Source organism: Netta rufina, assembly GCF_964035555.1.
Source record: "Netta rufina genome assembly, chromosome: 1".
NCBI lineage: Eukaryota > Metazoa > Chordata > Aves > Anseriformes > Anatidae > Netta > Netta rufina.
In genome coordinates, this window is record NC_140123.1 from 27,192,448 (window position 1) to 27,211,987 (window position 19,540).

The 19,540-nt window shown below is 41.9% G+C and overlaps 1 protein-coding gene across 1 annotated transcript in view; it reads right to left on the bottom strand.

Annotated features, from left to right (window-relative positions):
- Nucleotides 1–1,163: 1,163 nt before the first annotated feature.
- The window catches only part of LHFPL6 (LHFPL tetraspan subfamily member 6), a gene marked incomplete at both ends in the record, with an annotated part of 134,830 nt that continues 116,453 nt past the window's right edge, over nt 1,164–19,540 (bottom strand). Inside the window, 2 exons of the mRNA XM_084305841.1 lie at nt 1,164–1,282; nt 15,488–15,586. Coding sequence (XP_084161967.1) covers nt 1,164–1,282; nt 15,488–15,586 — 218 coding nt within the window. The remainder of the gene's footprint in view (nt 1,283–15,487; nt 15,587–19,540) is intronic.

A 19,540-nucleotide genomic window follows, 5' to 3' on the forward strand; every position in this document is an offset into this window, starting at 1 on the left:
TATTGGATATGCTGGCACGTCTCAAGTGATAATAGACATCTATCCTCGGGCAATGCAACTGAACCCTAAATGTATGTGTTTTACAGGGAAAAAGGATACAGCATGGTTTAAAAGTCATGATTATTTCCATGACACAAGCACAAATTGCAAATACTGATCAAGGAAAAATTTATTTACAGAGATTTTTCAAATACAAACATAAAATAGCACATTTATATATATATATATTTTTACAAAAATGAATATTGAAATAATAAACATGGTACAGCACAATACAACATCAATGAGCTAAACATAACAGCGACAAAAATCTATGTCTGGAAGAAGTTTTCCTGTCAGTCGTACAGAACCAACAGAGTTCTACAGTACTGTAAGTGGAATTTTCAATGGACAGAAAAACGTCCATTTACTGCACTTCATAAAAGTACTATAGGCAAAGGCTACATATGCCAAGTTATTATGTTGCATTTTTTGTAATAACGCTGAAAACGCAGAGGCTTAATAAAAGATCTATAGGGCTGAATAAGCAGTGGCTAAATGTTTGGGGAAGAGAAATGTGTAGAGAATATACAAAATACTGAAATACTGACAAAGTGGCTTATTGGTCCTTTTATTAAGTTTAATGTATAGATTAAAAAGTGTTGTAACACTGAATTTTAAACCACCAAAAAGAAGTTAAAAAATAAAAAATAAAAGGAAAAGAAAGAAGAATCGCACCAAAAAGGTTTCCTCTCTACTCATTTTGTGCCATGGTTAACATCCGTGTGTGTGTCTGTGCTTTCAGGAACACCGTGCTGAAGGGACCACCAGGTACTTACTACCCCAGGCCTCCAGCACCATCTTTTCACCAATCCCTCAATTAATTGGTGCACGCAGAATGTCACAATTTGCCAAAATGGAGCTTTCCTTGCTTACACAGTCATGTATTTGTGGAGTAGACCACAGGTGCGCTCTGGTGAAGAAGCCCTTCCCCATCCAACCTGGTGGGGTGGCTTTGGTCCACAGTCCACCCCATTCCCCAGGGCTCCCAGCACCACCCACCATCCCTCCCTGCACCGCTTCAGAGTGAAAGCACTTAAAAATTTCCTTTTTGTTGTCGTTGTGGTCCAGAAGATGCCTGCAAGCCCCTCATGCTCCTGGTGGCAGCCCGTACCCTGGGCCGCTCAGTAGGGGTACTGCTTCTGCTTCTTGCCTGAGAAGCAGGCCAGCCAGGTGCACACCAGCATGGCCGCGGCTGCACCCCCACCTGTGCAGTAATAAGCCCAGCCAATTTCGCAGGTTCCTGCAAGGGAAACAGAGAGAGAGATGATTGAGAAATCTGAGGTTGTTGTCTCCACAAATATGTCAGCAGTGGAGAAGGCGCCCCTTGGCCTACCAAGGCCAAGGAGAGCCTGTGGCACCATTTTCCACAGCAGCTGCTGTCAGAAGAGGGCTTTTCCCCCCTTTCACATTTTCTCCTTCTCCAGACAGCTTTTGAGGGTTTACTTGTTTGTTCCAGCAGTACACCCAGTGCCAATGCATGTCATACAGGATGGGGCCTGGCTCCCTTCAGAAGGAGCCAGGCAGATCCACCTCTGCCATCACTCAAACTGAACCCAAGTGCAAGCCATCAAGTGACAAGGACAATCATGTCCCAATCCCACCAGCGTAAATCCTGACCAGGCCACACTGAAATGCTTTCTTTTATTGCTTTGCCCCTGCAACCAAAACCTTGAGGAAGGCAGGGCAGAGAATTATTTAGGAGCTATTTTCTCTCCTATGTCTCTGCTCTAGTGGTATGCATTTACTGACCAAATAAATGAGCTACCAGACCTCTAAGCATATATTCGGGATGTGTGGGTTCATCTGTGATGAAGGTGCTCCTGCCTGTGTAGTCACACAATGAGAAGGGCCTTTGAAAACTGCTTTCCAAGAAGACTGATTTGGGGCAGGACTTGATGCAGCACAGCTATACCTGCCATGCCATGCTCCACCATCTCATGCAGTAGGACTGTATGGCAGATGTCTCCATATGGCAGAGCATGATATGGCGTGAGATAAAGACCAGGACAATGGATTTTCAAGAGATGAAACAGAGGCTCTCCAGGGTGAAGGAGCACAGGGGCTTCTATACAAGTGGAGTCTACAAGTCCTGCCTCTTACGTACCCTGCCAGTAGGGTCAGCAGGCAGTGTGCACGTAGAGCAGTGACAGAGACATCAGCACACCACTGGTATCATAACAGTGTAGGACTAATAGTGACAGCAAAATGGTTGTGTGCTGGTGCAGTGCAAGTAAAGATCCCAGTGGATCCCAGTACTTTCACAAGTTGCCACCACAAACAGAACAGACTTAAGGACTGATGCTTAACTCCCACTAAGGTCTCAGTGCCAGTGAGCACAAGTTTAATTAAAGTGCAAAAAGCAAGACACTTCTCTGTCCCTAACCAATGGCTCCACTTAAAACTTCACAGATCTTTAATCCGGTGTGTTTTAATAGTGTCACAACAATATGGCCTTGAATGCATTCAAAGATTTCAGTATCCATATGGAGCCAAAGTCATCACCAGTGCATAGTGTTGGGGAATCCCACAGTGAACCATAAAGTCATTGTTCCCCTTCCAGGCACCACTGTGCATGCAGTAGATTAGATGATCACAAAAACAACAGCTACTGAAGAGACTAAGCCTCCTTGCAGAGCTCTCAGAAAATAAAGAAGTGACTGCTGCTACTCCTCAGAGTTTCAGCTCATCTCAAAAGTCATTTTCACTTTGGCTGCACCATGTTGGTCATCTCGATTTTGACTGCTTGGGACTCATTACAACTGAAGTTCTCCTTCAACTGAAGCGTCCCCATCTTGGGTGACACCTCCCTGCTTTGAACAGTGAGTGCTCTCAGTAAGGTACAAGCAGAAATACAACATCTTTTTCCACCCTCTGGAAAAAGCAGCAAAACTCATTTTCCTCCCCTCCAGAGAACAGGAGGTAAAAACAGTTTCCAGCTAGAAAGAGCTGAAACAGGTGGCACGTCCGTACTCTGTCCTAATGGTGTGCTCTAGGGTCAGGCTTTGGGTCAGGCAATTATCAAGTCTGCTAATCCTGCCTTAGGCACAAGATACACAAGATGTCTGTACACCCCAACACGTCAAATGCATTAACATGCCTGAAGGCAAACAGCACGTCCATCAACTGTCTGCAGGATACTGGCAGCCTTGTGAAGAGATGTCAGTGGGAGGCAACGCTTATGCTCATGGCTGCTCTGAAGATCTCAGGGCGACACCACAGCACACAGTATACTGCGTCTTTTCTTCAAAAGTATCAATTTTTTAATTAAAATGAAAGGTCGAATGAAACAAAAATCCTGACATGACCGGAGGACTTCAGAAGCTGAGATCTTGGTTTGGGCTCATTAGTCTCTCTCCTTAATGTGCTGTAGTAGAGAGAGATTTATTTGGTTTTGTAATCTTGTTATGCTCTGTATATCGACATCATTTTTGGCTCCATTACAGAAGACCACACAAAGAGTCTGACTTCCTACAGAGAAGACCATCAGAAACCACAAAGAGCCGCCAAGTGCCTGACAATGTCTCTGACACTGATCCTTGTCTGACTGTACAGCAGCTCCTAGACAGACCTGTCTAGAACAATTCCTTTGCCTGTGCACACAAACCTATGGCTTACATTGAGAATTTCAAAACCAGAAATAAGCATATACTGTACATCTAAATCCATTGGGCTGCTTTGAAAATTATAGTATTTACACTAGAGTGGGAGGTGCTAAAGCATTTATTTTGATACTATGGAAAAAAAAAACTGATAGGTTTTTTTGAACAGCTAGGTATTCTAAAACTACTAAAGACTTGTAGTGGCAGCTTGAAAAATTAAATCTTTCTCATCGTGATGCTTCCAAGTAGAGAAAATAAATGTTAAAACGCTATTTTAAGAATAGTTTAAAGATTTACCTGCTTGCACTGCCCAAAGCTGTGACCTATATGGAACAGAATGAAGTAAATTTCACCTTTTGTGTGGTATTATTTCAACTTTTGTGCAGTAACCATGGGAGAGGGGGAAAGAGCACCTGATACATATTAAGAAGAAAGAAAGAACTGTTAAGTCAGTGTCAGAGATGTGCCAACAAATACAACATGCACATTTCAGTCTTGGATGAGGAGAATAACATTTATTTCTCCATACCATGCTCCATTTACCCTAAGGACCACTGTCCTACTTAGTGCTCTAAGGCATGGCAGGCAGCCTCTTGATCTAACAAATGCAATGCAGTTCACAAGTGTGAGCTGGGTCAAGACGAACAAATGCAAGAACGGGAGAGTGCGGAACAATGGATGAACGAGTAGGGAGCCTGACCTTAGAGCAATAATAACACAGCAATAAACCTGGCCATTATTTCCAGCCTGTGTCAGGAGCAATGGGAGGCCTTAGACAAAATAGTTTGATCTGTGCTTGGATGACGCTGAGCAGAACAGCATTTCAAGCTATTGTGCTGAATAAGAACCTGCAGCGGGGAAGGTGTCTAAGGGTATAGGACTTAGACATACTTTTCATTTTAAGTATAGCCAAGTCCTAAGTTCATAGCTAAGTATAGCTATAAGACCAGAGAGAATCCATTTCAAAGGCACCTGTTGAATGATTGTCCACACTGCTAGCCGCATGTCAAATTGAAATAATGGTACCCCTTTTATAAGGCTGTACTGTACAAGGGAAAAAAATAAATTTGAAGTTAATTTTTCTGCTCTGGTATTCTCATTTTAATATGTGTATGAGCTATTTTAATCCACTGTAGCCTAAAGAAATATTGTTAGTTGTCAATAATTGGGTAATTGAACTGCAATTTAAATTGCAGAATTACTTTTGTTTCACTGTGATATTAAATTCTCAATTTATAAGAAACATGAAGATTTATAAAAAGCAGGGTTGATGAGTAATTAAATGCAACACAAAATGAGAAGAAATACACCTATAGAAATGTTTTATCATAGAGAAGATAGACTTTGCTTTCTGACTTCGTAGTTTTACAAATATTGCAATAACAGGTGATAACAAGTGCTGTTGAAGAACCCTTTCTCATGTTCAGCTTTTATTTCACTGACATCAGTAGAGCTAGTCATGTATTCAGAAGCAAGGAGATGGTTAAGTGCTTTGTAGAACTGGGCTTAAATTTCACCATCAAGTAGGGCACTTCACTTTCATAGAGCCCATCATATTAAATGTTAGAAACGTTGCACTGCAGTTTCCCATTTTCCTTATTTATGTCAAATCTATAAAATAAAAAGCTAGACTACCTGATAGAATTAAAACAATTAAGTGAAAACTTGTCAATTTTCATGCAAACACAAAAGCTGTTGTTTTCCTCAAGGGTGCATAAGAATACGTATATACATGTAGAAGTGTGCCAGTCTGCTGGGGGGTGTGGAGAGGCATGCAAGAATGTGTACATGTTCTTGCTCATAAGATTGCTGATCTGGTTTCATGCCAAAGTAAATTCCCCACCAGTTCAAGTACTCTTCTAGCTGATAGAGATGATGTGCCCACAGCAGCTTCTTTCTCTGCACAGAAGTGGTGTTGCTTTTAATGAAATAGTCTTTTCCTAACAGCTATGGAGGAGAAGTTGTAGCTTCATTTTTTATTTATTTATATTTTTTTTAGTTCTGGATCCTTTTTGGGGGGAAAGGAGGAAAGAAAGGAGAGGGGAAGGCAGGGAAGAGAGCATAAATAATTGGAGCTCTTGCCTTCTGGTTGCTCAGTGAAACAGGGCTGTCCAAGTCAGCTCAGGTAAATTTGTAGCTGACCATTAAGAACTCTGTTTTCACATTTGGTTTTACTGGGATTGGCAGTAAAATAGTGTCATGATTAACTCTGAAATCAGAGAATCATAGGTCTCACAGCTATTGGGCTGGATGGCCACTTTCCAAGCAAATAAAAGGAGACAAGAGTGGCAACATGATGTTCCTCTCTTTTATAAAAGGACTGAAAGAAATTGCAGCCCCTTATTTTAAAGGACAAAAGCAAGGTGAATGAGGACAGTATGAAAAGAAGACTCCACAGAAAGGAGTCCCATAGAATATAAGACAGTACTTGCTACATTCAAAGAAGTCAAAGAATGTGAAAGGTTAGTTTTGGATGGAAGAGCTTATTAGAAAACAATTCTTTGCCTTTTCCTGATTTCTAAGGTAATCTTCAAGGCTGTGATATGTGTCCCCTAGTTCCTTCTCACGCTCCAATATATAAGGCAAATACAGATTAAGACAAATTTGGGAGTGAGTGAACTTTGGCAACAAAAACTCTGTGGATACTTGATCTCTTGTGGAGCTGTGCCAGGATCCAGTTGCCAAAGCAGAGTTTTACCAGGATTTCTATTTGTGATGTCTTATAAAAAACACATAGTTATCAAGGTCCTGGAAATAACATATGATGTTCATCTAAAATAACCAATAAATGACACTTATGGAAAATATCCAGAATATGAAAGTGTCTTGGATGCAAATTTGTTAATTGCAAGGCTAAGTTTCTTAAATATTTGCACCTTCTTTGCTGTTAATGTTAAGACTATCCTGGGCATGCAGACTGCCAGTATTTGGCAGACTCTGTAATCATTTAACCCTAGCTACAGCCTCTTTTCCAAGATGAAGAAAAAAGGTTTTTAGAACTACCCAGGCTGAAGAATACAAATGATACAGCTTTAAAAATAAAACCTACAATTCTTTCTTGCAAAAGCCTGTGCAGGAACTCCAATTAACAGCTTCATATGAGAGTCCAGTACTACAGGGGAATGTGAATTCATGTAATCAACGAGGGTGTTGGAAAAAGTAATCAGTGAAGAAAGCAAGGAATGTGATGTTAAGGAATATACAGGGATTTGGAGATATGAAAGCCACGAATGAATGTAAAAGATAATCAGCTAATTAATAAGAAGGCATGATTATTTTGAAACAAAGCCAAGATAAATTAAATAGTTGAAGAATCTTTTTTTTTTTTCTTGACACAGTTACACAATGAAAAACCATCACGTGAAATCAGCTACAAAAGCAGGAAAAGAACTCAAAACTTGGAATGCATCCAGAAAGGATTAAAGTAGTTTCGTGAAACAAAGAAAGTACTCTATGTAAGGTAAAAATGCAGCTGAACAAATAGTTTAATATGCAATAATGAATTTGGCGAAGGTGTTTTCTTTCTGTCTGTTGTATGGGTAGGACTTTCTCAAGGTCTTTTAAAAAATGTATTCTTTCCTTCACATGTACAGATCAAGATATTTTGCTTAATTATAATTGGTCAAGTCAATTGCATGGGCATTTTGGTATGTAATTAAATGCATGGTGTCTCATAAAGTTCAGAAGTGTAAAACTGGCAAGGAAATGACAACGTTGAAATTCTCCAGCTCTGCTGTTTGCAGACACTCCTGTGACTAAATCTCCCTTTCTTTGGAGGATTGCATGATTTTGTTTAATAAAAACTCAAATTTGCTGCATGAATGTAAGGTGGAACAATGGAAGGGGAACCGATACCTTGTCCCATACCTCTTCAATACTTCGCTGAAGAGTGAACTTCAAGCTATTTAAAGATCTAGTGGATGAGATCCACTGGAACTCTGTCCTCAGGGACAATGGAGCTGAGCAGAGCTGGCAACTCTTTAAGGATGGTTTCCTTAGAGCGCAAGAACTCTCCACCCCCCTGGGTAAAAAGTAGGCAGCAAGGGAAGGGAACCAGCATGGGTGGGCAACAACATGCTGGTCAGACTGAGGTGCAAGAAGGAAATGCACAGGCAGGGAAGACAGGGACATGTGGCCTGGGAAGAGTACAAGTATGCTGCCTGGGTGTGCAGGATGGGGGCAGAAAAGCCTCTACTCTGCCCTTGTGTGGCTCCACTTGGAGGGAGCACTGCATCCAGGTCTGGGGCCCCCAGCACAAGAAGGATGTGGGGCTGTTAGAACAGGTCCAGAGGAAGGCTACAAAGTTCATCAGAGGGTTGGAGCACCTCTCCAATGAAGAAAAGCTGAGAACTGGAGATGTTCAGCCTGGAGAAGGTTCCAGGGTGACTTCATTGCAGATTTTCAGTACTTAAAGGAGGCCTACAAAAAGATGGAGAGCCACTTTTTGCTCAGGCAGACAATGACAGGAGAAAGAGAATGGTTTTAAACTACAAAAGGAGAGATTTAGATTAGAGGTTAGGAGGAAATTCTTCACTCAGAGGGTGAGGCACTGGCACAGGTTGCCCAGAGAAGCTGTGGATGTCCCATCCCTGGAGGTGTTCAAGGCCAGGCTGGATGGGGCTTTGGGCAACCTGGTCTGGTGGGAGGTGTCCCTGCCCATGGCAGGGGAGCTGGAACCAGATGGTCCCTTCCAACCCAAGCCATTCTATGATTCTATGACCTTGTAACAATTACAATGCTCAAAATCTCAAGAGAAAAATAACTCATGTCCTGGCAATGAAGAGCTCTCCTAGCTCACTAAAAGAAGTCAGCAGAAAGCTCACTTAGTGCAGCTAAGTTAATTTACTTAACTTAATTTCACCTCTCTTTGGACATCCACAGTGCAGAAATCCACACTGGACTAGTTCTCCAGATTCCCTCAGGAGACAAAGGGGAGAAAAAGCCAGTTATAAAGAGTGATGCATTTCATCTTAAGGTAGTCATCTAAGGTACATATGGTGAACCCTACCCTAGTAGCACCTATTTTAAAATTCCTTTAACTATTAAGGGATCCCAACTAACTACTTCAGTTGCCCTTTTCAAGCAATAAGAAGCAGCAGGTACTTGCTCCCAGGTGGTCTGGGTCCCCATCTGTAAATTCCTGCTTGTCTCCATTGACTCCAGAGGGTCCCTGCATGGTCTGGCTCAGGCAACTAAGGTAAGTCCTTTAGGTTAGACAGAATACCTTGACCTTGACATAATCACGAGAGGCTTACAAAGAATTAAGAATAAAAGATAGCTGGGTAGCACCAGAGAGGAAAAGTTCCTTGATGAAACACTTTCTTTACTAGCACGTAGGCTGACTCATGCATTTATCTGAGAACTCAGCAGCTGTAGCTCAGGCAAGCTTACAAAAACTGCACTCAGCCACAGTCAAAAAAACTTAACTGGTAAAACCGTTTGAGTTGTTTGCAGAGAATCTGTGAACAAAGAACCCAGCTTTGTCAGATAGACTGCTCATAAACATACAGCTTTGAAGCCCTTGCCTTTAATAAGATTCTAATAAATTGTCCTACCCTCTAAACACTTTTCTTGATAGTGTTGGCACTGTATGTCAACACTCAGCCAGATGCTGAAATGATGCCACCTAAGGCCAATTAACTAGTTGACAAAGCTTCTTTTTTTTTTTTTTTTCACTGCTTTCTGTGTTCTGTTCTGTTTTGTTTTGTTTTATGTTGTTGTTTTAGTAACTGCACTGTTTGCTTTTAAAGATCATTTACTCAAATATTTCTATAGAAAAAAAAAAAAAAAAAAAACAACAATTATCAAGTTAACAGTCCTGTTTAAGATATTTCAAGCACTCTAAAAGTAGCAAAAGCGAACCTTAATAACATTTTTTGGAAACAAATAGCCCTGCCTGCACAGAGAAGCTTCTGAGATCTTTTGAGGACAATTCAACTGCTTGTTTAGTTCAGGACAACAGCCAGCCTTTTAACTTTTTTAACCTGCTCTCCAGACAACCGCTATGGCCAGGAGAGCCTTTTCACAGCAGTTCAAAGACGAACCACCACGGAGGACAAGCAAAGGTGCATGTTTGGAGCCATCTGCCTGGGCTGCTTTGGTTGCTGCTGCAGCCTTGCCCCAGGCCTAGGATGTCCCTGTGCATGATGGGCAGCAACGGAGCGTGACAGCTGGAGAACATGAAACAACGGGAGAGGATCTAGTAGGACTTGCAGAAGAAAGAGGGAAGGGGATGTTCCCAGCCTTGGAAGGATGGCATGAACTCAAACAAGCACAGAATGCATTTCAGGCAGGCTGTGGCAGCAGCACCCAGGTGGGTAGGCAGGGCATAGCGTGCCTACAGCCATGCCTGAGTTGTTCAAGCCCTTGCTGCCAGATCTGCAATTTTCATTTACTTTATTAGCAAATAAAAGCATCACAAAACTCAAAGGTGAACCCAAAAGGTATGTATGCACACCAAGCTATGTCTGTGGGATGCTCCTTAGCATAAATGATCAACCAGCAGAAAAAATAATAAAAATAAAAAGAGAGCTGAAGCAGGACACACACAACATAAAAAGTAATATCTCACAAAAAGGAGTAGGACATAAAATATTCTCAAGCACTAATCACCCAGGCTGAGCCCTGGCTGCCCAAGTACACTGTATCCCCTCAAAGGAAGAGGTTTTTTCTTGATGTAGTTCAACTTAAAAATTGAAGTTCATCTTAAATGTAGAGTCTTCATCCTTTCGGGTTAATAAGGTAAGTGCATAATATCATTTCTTACATCTGATGGTAGGGGAGTGGCAGCTGGAGGTGAGATTAAATTTCCTAGGGCACCTAAAATGGCATGAGTCATCTACGTTTAGACAAATGAATCTCACTCTAGATAAGCATTTTGCTGTTCAGGCATTTAGGTATTGGTCTTGTGTTGCTGTTTTACCAGATGCCAAACAAGGCTTGATTTTGTGAATTAAACTGAACATGTCCTGTCCTCTCCAACACTTTCTGTGGGATTTAGCTACCTCCACACCCATCACAACTGAGATAAGCATGCAACAACTGAGCAGCCTCTGCATATGCGTCTAGGGAAATTGATGGCCTAAAATGAAGTCTCTTACCGAGTTTAGACATTCAAAGCCAATTATAATGTAAACACACATATACACCCATGTTGTCCTTTAAAAAATATGTGCAAGTCCAGAAGTTTTCTTCACACAGTTGAAGTTTTGCAAAATATGCATTCCTTTGCAAATATCTGATGCAGTCTTACTTTAAGGCAGGCCCCCTCACTTTAATGAATTTCCTGCTTAAAAAAAAAAAAAAAAAAAAAAAAAAAAAAAAAAAAAAAAAAAAAACTCATTTTTCAGCTGTTATTCTTCTGTGGTACATTTAGGAATGAAAACAAACCAAGGCATTAGTACCTCGAGCTCAGCAAAATTGAATGTGTGTTGTATGATATGCTTATAAAGATGGTTGTTTTGGGGAAATTGCTTGCTAATTCCTTTTGCAGACCACAGGATTGTGCACACCCCTCAGACAGCAGCTCTGTACTGCTGAGCCTGACATGCCACATCAGTGCTGTCCTGCATGGGCTCACAGGTGACTCTGGGGTGTAAATAATGCAGCACAACAATAACAGTTTGCACAGTGATGAGAGATTGCAATCCTTCCTCAAACATTTGGTAGAAGAAAAAGGCAGTCACTTAGCATGTGCACTGGTAGTTTATAGCTCCAGTCTCTATCTAAGGCAATGGTAATTAGAAAAAGGACTTTCACCCAGTCACTGACCAAACTATTATGTTGGTTTTAAACACGAACACCTTTCTTCTCACCCTATTTACTAATATTGCCCTCCTTCTACGAGTTACCACCCGAAAAACATCACCAGAGGACTTCTCTGGCTCATAGTCTCATGGTTTGGTGGGATCTCAGCTCCACCCAGGATACAAACTAGGATGCCAAGGTGGAACACTGCCTCCACACAGGTCCCACCTAATGCTGGGGAGCTGGGAGTCACAAGCAGAGGTGCACAACAGAGACCCAGGAACAACATGACCTCAACCTTCCTGCAACAAAATTTGCCAGAGTTCGTTTGTCAAAGTCCTGATTTATCGTTGTGTTGGTTTTTTTTTTTTTTTTTTTTCCATGTTGGTAAAAACAGATTGCTTGAGATGAGCAGACAGCAGGTCCTTCTACAGGTGCACAAGTCTATTTAGAGGTTACTCCCCATCCTCATTAGCAAAACAGCTCATCTATTGAACGTGATTTAATCAACAAATGGGGTTGTCTTTGGCACAGCATCTTCAACTGAAGAATGAGTCCTCTTTTTAGAGATCGAGTTGTACAAATGCTTTCATTTGGTTGAAAAAAAAAATTAGACCAATTAAATACACAAATGTTTAAGTAAACCATTTGGACATAGTTCAGTTAATAAAAAACAAATATCCAGTTTTAAAGAGAGCAGCAAACCTCTGGGCATTTCACAATGTCAGCTCAGGTTTTCTAGAAGAGAATAACCTAATCCACTTACATGTAAATGAAAGGCATGGTTATTTTTCCTGCAGCCTTTTTAAATATTGCTTTGGAATTTACACAGAAATGTGTGTTTGATGGGGGCGGAGGACAAGGGTCCCCTCTTCACAATCTGGGCTATCTCAGCACTATTTGGAGAGCCTATTAGTCTAATGCCTTTTCAGAGTGCCTGAAGACACAGAGAAGCATTTCTTATCTAGCACACCCACTACGGATTAGGCTTTTTATGGGTTCTTAGCATTGCTATTTATTTCTTCTATCTAGTTATGAGCATATAACAGACTTTTTTTGTCGTGTTTTGTTAAAGCCATTTTCATTTAATTGCTAATTTTGGAATATTTCTGGTTAGCATTACATTTCAGGTATCACAATCCAGCTGCTTCTCAACTGAATCCTTGCAATCCCTCCTCTGCACCTGCCTCTTGCCCTTCTCATTCTCCTGTGATGTAGATGCAGCTCCTGGTTTTTCTTTTCTACATCCAACGTCAACCTTTTTCTTTTTTTCATCTTATCTTTTGCAGGTCCCCAGAAAATCTTACTAGCTGCTGAAGCCCTATCTTTGCTGGCTCTGTGGTCAAATCTGGTAAGCTTTGACTTTTACTAACACCCTTGCTCTCCAAGGCTCCCTTCATCCATGCTGCACCAGCTGCTCTGCCATCCTTGAAGAGGAGGCTGAAGCTGTCTCGTGTTCAACATCCCTCTGCTTTGAGCATAACCACATGCACCAAATCAGGCTTCTGTTGCCGTCCATGCTAGCACCCCTGGCAGCAGGAGGAGCAGGACCAGCACTCCCATTGCCACCATTTACCCCATCAGCAAGTCAGCCCAGAGTTCACAGCAGCTCCTAAGGGAAGGTTTTGAATGCAGTGCATGTATGCGTGGATCTTGAGGCAACTCGTTTCACAGACTCGGGAATAGAAAGCATATCATTGTGGCTTAATCAAATTAAATATTCAAATGAAAGCAATAATTACTAAAATTTGTCTTGAGAGTTGGTGAGATTAAGTCTTTGAAACATCATTTTTGGTCTGCAGGCTATAATGAGTAAACCAATCTCTAATGATGCAGAAACTACTAGAGGGTTTGGGTTATCATTAACCAAAATATATTTATCAAGTGAGATGAGCATCATGGCTATTAAACAGACTTTGGACAGTACGACTTCTTCACAAATGACCTTGGTAACACAGCATCAACCAAGCACTGACATTACCTTAAAAAAATCAAAGCCACACATCTAAATTTACTGCTGGTGTATGTGGAAAAGAAATGTTTTAGTGGCAGAGCTTCCTAGTGAAAATCACTACAGCAGATTTCAGCTCTCATTATAATCTGTTAATGAATGTGTTAACATGTGATTCCTGCAGATCAGCATTGACACCAAGTCTAGGCATGCAGAGCACATGCCTTACACGGGTCCAGAATAAAATAGGCATACACACGTTCACAGTTAATATAGTACGTCCCTTCTTATATCACTTATGTGTACCTAGAAGGAAAGCTGAAATCTTTCACATGGGTTTCTTCACTGCCTTTAATGGCAAAATAATTTAATTTAGGCAAACAAATGACTCAAGAAGCAGGTGTTGAAGGTGGTCTCAGAGAGTGCTTTGATTGAGAGCACAACTGTGTTTAGGGTTATAGTTTGTAGCTGTCTAAGTACTGTCCTCAAGGAGTTCACACTGGTGTGAGACCCACATCCTCATGGGTTTTCAGATAAAGAACTTGGAAAGGTAACCCTTTTCTGCACTCTGGGGAGAGTGGTGAGTGAAGCCTGGGAAGGGGCAGGCTGTCAGGAGGTACAAGCAGGTGTCATGGGAGCAAATTTTGCATACTTTGTTGAAAAGAAAATTAAACATTAATAGCTCAAAAGGATATTGAAGTTCAGAATAACAAGGTAAAGGTACTAGGGCACATAACACATTCCCTGAGCAACACCATTAAGTAGATGCTGGTACCATCAGCAGTGGCAGTGGTATAGGTAGATGTTGTTGCTGGTAATGAGAATTTCTGGTCCCATGCCAGAACAAATGCACTGCAATACACCACACGAATAGTGTAGGGGAGGGTGACCTGAAGCATCTCTTCCATATATATATATATATATACATATATAGATAGATAGATAGATAGATAGATAGATAGATAGATAGATAGATATATGAAGCTATTTGTGCAATCCTTTACCTTTTGATCTGAATTGTTTTGAAAATCATAGAATTATAGAATTTTGGGGGTTGGAAGGGACCTTGAAGATCATCTAGTTCCACCAGACAGAAGAAACATCTCTGAGTTGGAAACAAAACCCCTTGCTCTTGAAGCCTGCCCAAAATATCAGGACAAAATTAAAAGACAATGCAGCAGGTTTGCATTTAACCCCAGGAGAACGTTTCTGTCCACTGTTCTTTGCACTGTGATTACTGCCAGGCTTCCATGAGCTGTCCACACAAAGCTATGGAAAGAGTTTCTGACAGGAACTGTAAGGCTTAGCTCGCAGGATCTCAGAGATGTGTGTATGCCTTCCTGGGAGCTGGAGCTCAGTGTGCAGAGGGCTGGGATGATCATTGCAGATCCCTCTCTTCCTCGAGTGACACAGGACCAAAGAGTACTTATAGAGCAGGATAGCAGCATCTGCATCCACCCTTCTCACTAAAAAAGGACTTGCATGTTCATTTAATCAGATCCTGATCATTCACATTGCTTAATCCTTAGCTCCCTGCTGGGCCTCTGTTTTCTATCACCCCAATGAGCTCTCTACAAGATGCTCACCCCATGCTGTGTGGGTGTGAGCCCAACTTCACCGCATCCTTGGCTCTCATTTAGCTCAGTGCAGACATCACCACTAAGACCAGTTGCTTGTTGCAGAAAAGTCTGTCATAGGGAGCAAATGTTATTTACCAGCTTTCTGAGGTTGTGAGTAACCAAAACCATACTCCTACACTTAGTTTAGAAGCCCATAAGCATGCCAGACTGCAAAGATAGTTAACTGCTCTTATTGTGAATTACCTCAACCCATTGACATGATATCTCTGATCTGTCCCTGTCCTGATTTCTAGGGATGTTAACTCACCGATTGCAAGACTATTAAATCTGATGTCTTAAATATAAATATACGTACATACATTTCTTCATTTATTTTATAATATTCTGCTGGAAAACATTCCCAGGAAGCCTTAAGTCCCCTGCCTTAGCACCACGTCAGAAACATGCAATATGAATACCCTACAGCACACAACTGGGCTGTTCCTCCAAGACTGCACTCGTCTCTTTTGCTTTCATGGACAAGAAACAGAAGAGTATAATGTCCCTGAGATGCTCTGATAATGACTTACCCAATTCAAACTGGTTGGAAAGGTTACCACAAGTTTGTCTGACTTCTTCACTGTCCCAGCCAAGAGGATAGAGAGCACAACCAGAGCCAATCAACAAACCTACAAGAGAACAGAAAATAGAAGTTTACACAAGCCGCCCCTTGGGAATCTCAGATTTAAAACAAAACGCACAAACACACAAACAAACAAAAACCACTCTTTTTGTCCTGAGAACAGTAGGAAATCATTTGGGCTTGTACTGCTTCAATCTGCTACATGGTTTTACAGCTGGTTGGTGTGCTGGAGGCAGACTTGGCTATTCAGCATCAGATGCCAACCTCAGCTTCTGTCTGAGAGCTTTTAAACTTCCCTTGTCTCTGCAGAACTGTTGCATACACTGCTTGGAAAACTCAACACGGGGTTAAACAGAAGCTGTGTTAATCACAGCATTTACAAGCTGATTGCTTCTGATTAATTAAAACAACAATCAACCAGAGTTTATCATGGTTCCAACAGGAGAAAGTGAACTGACAGTTGTGCTAATCCCTCGTTGTTTTCCTTTATTTTTCACCCCTTCAAAAGTCAAGGAAGAGTCATTTCATGTCACCTGATCAATTCATACTGCAGGTACAAGCTGCACAAAGTTTTCTCACATTATTTCAGCAAAACAACCGAGCTCTTGAGCCATTCTACCTGTTGTTGTGCTCAGCTTAGCATTCACAGTATGCTTTGCTTTCGCCAGTCCTCATGCTGTCCAGAACAGATGTGCTTCAGCTAAGTCTTTTACTTCACCAGATCTTGCTGGGAATCACTCAACGGGACATGATTATTTCGTAGAAGTGGCATTTTTATCATATTGCATTCTCAGCTGTCACTGCAGCAGTTGCCAAAAAGCAGGTGTAGCTGGCAAAGATCTTTCTGTTATTTTTTTTTTTTTTAACAAGGACAGCCTAAAGAGAATAGTTGAATGTGTACTAAATCATTTAATTTTACCTCCTTTGTGTCAGATCTTATAAGACTGGAAGTGAGTCACTATGTAGATAACAGCTTGGGTGTACCTCATACTTTGCAGGATGAAGAGGCAGACAGTTCCTCAGGAAGTTCGCAGCATGGGTTTTCAGCAGTGCCTTTTACCTGTTAGGTAGGCTGGGACAGGGTTTCAAGCCCTACAACCACAGCTGTATGGCTTTGAGCAAATTCCTTGAGCTCACACCACCTCACTTTTCCTCTCTTGGCAATAGGAATAGAGACAATGTGCTCCCTGGCAGAGCTATTCTGGTGGTATGCTCCTAGTGCAACAAAGCCCTGGATGTGGTGACAGAGGCCCTGGGGATGTCACACCAGTCTCACAGGAGTCCTGAGGGTGATTCTGACTCAGGGCCTGGACGTATCTGCACATTTCTACAGTCTCTACATTTCTACAGTCTCTATCCTGATGATATCTACATTTTTCATGTTGCTGATGCTCCAGTAAGACATAGCAATCACCTTATTATTTTATTGACTCACTTAAAGACATAAAGAAGCTCTGTCCCATCTTTCTCCTGATGTTTGATGCTCTTAGCACCTTAGCTATTAGCAGAGGAACCCAGCAGCTCCTCCAGGCCTACCTGCCCCTGGTCAGGCCCAATATTAGAACTTCCCCCTATAAATTCAAATTTCTTCCTGCTACTCAAGTCTACTTCCTTTCTTCACTGAGTAGCCTCTGCCTGCTCCTCTCTCCATATCTATGTTATATAATAGAAAAGAAATTCTGGAGGCAGGCCCCTCACGGATGGTGCATTGACCCACAGCTGTACAGGCAGAAAAGCAATTAAGGGCACATGAATGCTAGACATTTTCAGAACTTCACCTGACCTGGATATGGTTGCTTTTAATGTTCTCACTAGCAGCATTCACAGTATCATCTGATTTTTTTTTCCCCTGGGGCTGCAGAGCTGAGAGCAGCTGGTAGGATCCATGTAAACGAGAGTACCTTACACTTAAATTATCTGAAAGGATATTTCTCAGACAAGAGAACTTCAGCCAAAACTGAGTCTATATTTGTCAATGACAGCTTAAGATTCTTGAAAAAAAAAAAAAAAAAAAAAAAAAAAAAAAAAAAAAGACTGATTCTCACATGAGCTGTTAAAGCAAGAAGGGCACTGTGAAACAATTAGAGCATAGAGTGAGTGGGGCAGGACCCTGTGGGGCAAGGAGACACTTCACCATCAGTGATAAGAAAGGCTGGGGAAGGGAGGATGAGCACCCAGGTACCAGAGAGAGTCTCACAGGGTGATGGAGCCCTGGCCAGCCCTATCGCCTCGTTTCAATCAGCTTGGGTCCCAGCCCTCACAAATGCTTAAAGGGCTGCATTGCGAGGGGCAGGGAGGTGGGTGCAGGGGTAGGAGGGCAGGCGGAGCAGCAGCCAGCCCTTCTGCACAAATAGGTCCTGGGAAAGCCTTCTGCCCCACTCTTCCAGGAGAGCACAACAGCAGCACTGCAGGCAAGTGAAAGGACTATTAGCATGACAATGCTGCCCTTCCAAACCCAGAACAAGCTCTTGCTCGGCACTAGCCAATTACTCTCCTCAGGTGGCAATAGTCTCTGGTGCACACTGCATTCACAGAGGGCTGTTTGTTTTCAGCTCCCTTTGAGTTTTGTTGCAGCAATAGTTTGTTGCTTGTTGGTTGTTTATTTTATTTATTTCTTTATTTATTTTCCCACGAATATTAATCACAACATTTTCCTCTGCCACCCTCCAGAGCACATCCTCTTCCAAACACCTTGTACCAATTCACTCCGCCTGCCCTCAATGCTAAATTACATACAGAGGCTGCAGGCCTTGGCTACCAAACCTCAGCCAGGCCTCTTCACCCCCGTTTCATACCCTCTGTCCCTTTTCTGTAAGTACATCTTTGTAAACTCAAAGCCCAGTTTCAGTCAAAATTTAATTTTGGGGGTCAGGCTGTGCCAGTTTTAAAACCTATGGGTTCTTAAAGTACCTCGTATGGGAGTATCTGGTCATGAATTAAAATCTAGCCTCTCCTTTGGTCTAAAATGAAATTATTATTGATTGATAAGAATAATTACTATTAGAAATAATCCTAGATTTCCTTGTTTCTTTCACAAAACCAGGAAACTCTTATGTACTCTACAGAGTAACAGCCTCGAATGTAAGCCTTGCTTAGGCACAGACATAATGTCTAGCCCTTTTCTCTGATCAAGTCATTTAAATCTCAAAAAATTAAATTAGGGGATGGTTGAGAATGTACTAGGAGAATAGAATCAGGATCTTTTTTTATACTAAAACCCCAGAGATACAGTTAAAAATACATTAGTAGTCCAACATACTGTAATGTTAAGTTGCTCCAAAGACGTAACTTCACTCCCATGAGGGTGCTTATCCTGAAAGCCAGCCCATATTGTTTAATAACCAGAGTAATTACTGTCTAACAACCCACTGCCTCACCACTACCTGTGCCTTCCAGAAACGAATAAACCCAATACAGACAAAATAGTGTGCTGCATCAGAAAAACTCTCTATAAATGGGACAACTGCTTCTTCAGTTGAGAATGAAATTTGGCAGGGCTGAGTTTCTTTCATGGAGCACAATGCCAATGTCGCCATGGACCCCTCTACCAAGAACCCATTTCTGAATGACCAAGGACAGCAGGAGCAGAGCATGTAACACCATACCCAAGAGACTCTAAGGTCCAAGTAGGATTAGCATCGCTGTGGTGTGGTCCCCAGGTGCAAGGGGCAGCATGCTTACATGCTAAGGTCAAGGTAGAAAGCCATGGGCAAACACACGCTCCTTTTAGCAACCACAAAAGCTGCCAGAGGCTGAAGGGGCTGCCAGGAGCAGAGTGACACATTGCCATCGGGCAAAAAGGCTTGCACCTGGTTTTGTTACAAGTACCAAGTGGCCACAACTCCTAAAGCTGTCATTTTGACATCTCTTGTGATATCTGTTATTCCATTGGTTTTGATTCACCTTCAAACGTTTCCTGCAGTGGCACTGGTAGGCTGCTATGGATTTAAACCTATTGACAAAGCAGTTATGTTCCTGGTTCTTCTCACAGACAGGGTGA